Raw genomic sequence first — 4,989 nt, 5'->3', positions numbered from 1 at the left:
GTAAGAAGGATTGGATGAAGACAGTAGGAAAGCAGAGAGATGGAAGGGACAAAGCATCTCCATACGCTTATCTGAAATTCTCACCAATGAATTGCATAAGTATCTCTATCTTTATTTTATGTTTTATGTTATCCTCCATAACCATTTGAGTCTGCCTGACTGAGATTTACAAGATGACCATAGCTTGCTTCATACCAACAATCTCCGTGGGATCGACCCTTACTCGGGTAAGGTTTATTACTTGGACGACCCAGTGCACTTGCTGGTTAGTTGTGCGAAGTTGTGATAAAGAGTTGAGATTGCAATTGAGCGTACCATGTTGATGGCGCCATTGATGATCACAATTTTGTGCACCAGTGTGGTGGCTGGTTTGGTTCATTTAAGGAGCCTTTTATATGTTGGGATTGGGCCCAACTTGGGTCCGATCAAACCCGTTAGCATTTTTAGCCCGTTAGGCCCAACTTCGGGCCAAACCTTTAAAATTAACGCCGGGTTTTCAACTTCTAATATTTTTCTAAGATTTTCGACGGTTTTTCACTTTTCTCGTGTGGTATCGGGCAGACTTAAATCGGTTCAACTGCCGGTTTGCAGTTTTTCACGGTTTTTCACAAAAGACACATTTTCTGACTCAAAAAGACGCACCGAGTCCAAAAATGATATTTAAAACCTAAAATTCTCGCTCTAACTTTTCGGAATCAAAATTGGGCAATATAATCACTTAATTAATCGGTTGGTTAGTTGCGGTTCTTACATTCTCCCCACCAAATAAGAAATTTTGCCCTCAAAATTTGGATTACCTGAGGAAAGCTCGGGATAATCTTTTCGCATCTCAGATTCCAATTTCCAAGTGTGCTCTTCTACTCCTGCTCGCTCCCAAGCAACTTTAACCAATGGAACATCCTTACCTCGCAGCTTCTTCATACTAGTGTCATCGATCTTCACTGGCGTTGCTTGGAATGTTATGTTTTCCCTCAGCTCAACCGACTCAGGCTCCAACACATGAGCCGCATCCGACATGTACTTATGAAGCTGTGACACGTGAAATACGTCATGCAAGTTAGACAGATGAGGTGGCAAAGCAACTTGATACGCCACCGGCCCAAATCTCTTTAAAATCTCAAACGGTCATATATATCTTGGGTTCAACTTCTTAGTCTTAATTGCTCTTCCAATCCCAGTTGTTAGTGTAACCCACAGAAATACATGTTCTCCCACTTCAAATTCTAACGGTTTCCTTCTCTGATCCGCATAACTCTTTTGTCGACTCTAAGCAGTTAGAATCCTTGCACGAATCTTATTAATACTCACGGTAGTCTCTGCTATCAAATCTGGACCCAAAACACTTGCTTCACCTAATTCATACAAACAAAGTAGAGACTGGCACTTCCGTCCATATACGGTCTCATACGGATCCATCCCATTGCTCGCACAAAAGCTATTGTTGTACGTAAACTCCACTAATGGCATGTAACGATCCCAACTCCTGGGTTGATCCAACACACATGCTCTGAGCAAATCTTCCAACGTCTGAATAGTCTTTTTCGACTGTCCATCAGTTTGTAGATGATATGCGGTACTGAGACATAACTTCGTACCGAAAGCTCTTTGGAATGCTCCCCAAAATCTTGAAGTGAATCGGGGATCATGGTCTGATACTATGCTTGACGGCATACCATGCAACCTTACTATCTCCTTGATGTACAATCTCGCCAACTCCTCCATAGAACAGTTTACTCGGATAGGTAGAAAATGAACGGATTTGGTTAAGTGATCCACGATCACCCAAATCGCATTAAATCTTGACCTAGTCCTCGATAAACCGGTCACAAAATCCATTGCAATTCCTTCCCACTACCACTGAGGAATTTCAAGTGGCTGTAGCATTCCTGACGGTTTCTGGTGCTCTATCTTTACTTTTTGGCAAGTCAAACACTTGGATACCACTGTAGCTACATCATTCTTCATCTCTGGCCACCAAAACATCTTCTTTAAGTCATAATACATCTTCGTGCTTCCGGGATGAATAGAAAATCCACTGTTGTGAGCTTTTGACAACAAGTCCTGTCTTAAACTCCCAGCATCTGGTATACAAATCCTCCTTTTATACCTCCAAAACCCCTCATCATCTTTGGTGAATTCTCCAAGTCTCTTCTCACCAACTGGTTGAAACAATTGCTGGAGCTTTTGCTTATCTTGTTGAGCCCTTTGAATCTCCATCTTAAACGTACTTGAAATCTGTAGCTGGTTCAAACAAGCCCTTCCAGCAACCTCACCAATATCCAGCTTAAGATCTGTAAACTTATCTACTAACTCCTCTTCCTTGATTCTCATCCAAGCTATTGTCAAGGACTTCCGACTTAAAGTGTCTGCTACCACATTCGCCTTTCCAGGATGGTAACAGATCAACATCATAATCCTTTAACAACTCCATCCACCTCCTCTGACGCATATTTAGCTCCTTCTGATCAAAGATGTACTTGAGGCTCTTATGATCAGAAAAGACGCTAAATCTCACTCCGTACAAGTGGTGCCTCTAGATCTTCAATACAAACACAATCGCGGCTAATTCCAAATCATGAGTTGGATAATTCACCTCATGTGGTCTCAGCTGACGCGATGCGTAAGCCACCACGTTCCAGTGTTGAATCAACACACAACCCAAACCCTTCAAAGAAGCATCACAATATACTTCAAACGGTTCATGTGGTTCCGATAAGATTAAAATAGGTGCTGAAGTTAACTTCTGCTTCAAAGTCTGAAAACTCTCTTCACACTCCGACGTCCACACGAATGACACTTCTTTCCTTGTCAATTTTGTCATCGGTAATGCAATCCGAGAAAATCCTTCGATAAACCTCCTATAATATCCGGCTAAACCCAAGAAGCTTCTGACTTCAGTCACCATCGTTGGTCTTTCCCATTCCATCACCGCTTCTAACTTAGAAGGATCTACAACTATTCCTCCTTTACTCACCATGTGGCCTAAGAACTTTACTTCCTCCTTCCAGAACTCGCACTTTGACAATTTAGCATACAACTTCTGTTCCTTTAAGATTTGCAACACAATCCTCAAGTGTTCCTCATGCTCCTTTGCCGTCTTAGAGTAAACTAAGATGTCATCTATGAAAACCACCATGAATTTGTCCAAAAAGGGATGAAAGACTCTGTTCATATAATCCATGAAAACAGCAGGTGTATTCGTTAACCCAAAGGACATTTCCGTAAACTCGTGGTGTCCATAGCGTGTCCTAAACGCAGTCTTAGGGATATCATCCTCCTTCACCCTTATTTGATGGTAACCGAATCTCAAATCAATCCTGGAAAATACTCCAGCTCCTTGCAATTGATCCATCAAGTCATCTATCCTTGGCAGCGGGTACTTGTTCTTCACTGTCACTTTATTTAACTGTCGGTAATCCACACACAAATGCATTCCTACATCCTTCTTCTTTACCAACAAAATTGGCACTCCCCACGGTGATACACTCGGTCGAATGAACCTCTTGTTCAGAAGCTCTTCCAACTGAGTCTTTAATTCTGCCAGCTCTATCGGAGCCATTCTTTACGGCGCAATCGACACTGGTCCGGCTCTCGGTATCAATTCAATTTCCCTTTGAGGTGAGAACTCAGGGATATCTTCTCGGAATACATCAGGAAAATCTCTAACCACCGGAATCTGATCTAAGGTCTAGGCATCACCCAACGCATTAGCAGCCAACAGAATATAACCCTGACACACCTTCTCACTACAATGCACCATCACAGAGTTCAGGTAATACCCCATAGCTACCACTGCTCCATTCTCTCCTTCCGGCATAAACCGAATAGTCCGTTCAAAGCAATCCAACAAGACCCGATTCTTTGACAACCAATCAAATCCCAAAATCATCTCTAGCCCCACCATTGGTAGACAGATCAAATCGTGCACAAAGTCTCTACCCTCAAGCTTGAACCCTACTTGTCTACAACCTGACCTAGTCATAATTGTTTGATACGGAGTATGTACATACAGATCAAAAGGTAACTCTGACACTTTCAGGCCTAATTTCTCAACTTTAGCAAACGAAATAAACGAATGTGAAGCTCCAGTATCATATAATGTAACTAAGGATTTATCACCAATTAGACATATACCTCTCATCAATGGATCCGCCTTGGAAGCATCCTTGGCATTCACAGCAAAGACTCGACCTTGATGCTGGCTCTGGCCTGCATTCTGATTCCTCCCACGAGTGCAATCCCTTGCAATGTGGCCAGGCAACCCACAATTAAAGCAACCACCTAAACTAATGTTGCATAAGTCATAAGGGTGAAAACGTCCACAATGATCACAAACTAAATCCGGAGAACTCTTACTCTGATTTCCTCTTCTCTTAGCATACTGAAATTGATTCTGATTATTCTTTCTGAAGCCCCCTTGGCCTTGAGGCACATATCCTCCTCTCTTAAAGCTTTGTCCTCTCGGATGAAAATACTTTCCACGCCCCCGACTAGAGCTCCCTCCATGAGTGTCCTTGGATGCCGCCACGGTCTTGGCATACTCTTCCGCCACTCTAGCCTTGTTTACTAAGTCAGAGAAGACACGGATCTCCAAAGGAGCCACAACAGTCATAATGCTATCCTTTAAACCCCTCTGGTATTTAATACACCTCCAACTCTCGAAAGTCTCTGGGTCATCCTGACACACCCGAGAAAACCTACAAAGCTCTTCGAACTTGTTGGTGTACTCGGCCACAGACATGAAACCTTGCTTCAGCTACATTAGCTCCATCTCCTTCGCTTCTCTTGCAGACTCAGGAAAGTACTTCTTGTAAAAGGCCATTCAGAACACATCCCACGAAACATCAGCATTCTGTAGCTATAGCAAGCGACACTCAGCTTGCCACCAGGGTTGGGCATCTCCCGCTAGCTGGTAAGCGGCAAACTCAACATACTGATTGTGTGGAACATGCTGCGCCTGTAAAGCACGCTCCATGGCTTGGAACTAGT

At 43.1% G+C, this 4,989-nt stretch overlaps 1 protein-coding gene across 1 annotated transcript; it reads right to left on the bottom strand.

The window, feature by feature from the left end:
* Window positions 1–3,562: 3,562 nt before the first annotated feature.
* Window positions 3,563–4,612, bottom strand: LOC107482693 (uncharacterized). The gene is made up of 2 exons (XM_016103233.1): window positions 3,740–4,612; window positions 3,563–3,688 (listed from the first exon to the last, which is right to left on the bottom strand). The coding sequence occupies exons 1-2, from the start codon at window positions 4,610–4,612 to the stop codon at window positions 3,563–3,565; spliced, it is 999 nt and encodes a 332-aa protein (XP_015958719.1).
* Between the last annotated feature and the right edge of the window lie 377 nt (window positions 4,613–4,989).

This window comes from Arachis duranensis, chromosome 1, assembly GCF_000817695.3.
Source record: "Arachis duranensis cultivar V14167 chromosome 1, aradu.V14167.gnm2.J7QH, whole genome shotgun sequence".
NCBI classification, from domain to species: domain Eukaryota; kingdom Viridiplantae; phylum Streptophyta; class Magnoliopsida; order Fabales; family Fabaceae; genus Arachis; species Arachis duranensis.
The sequence above is the reverse complement of the archived record's forward strand: the minus strand, read 5'-3'. Positions and strand labels throughout refer to the sequence as shown.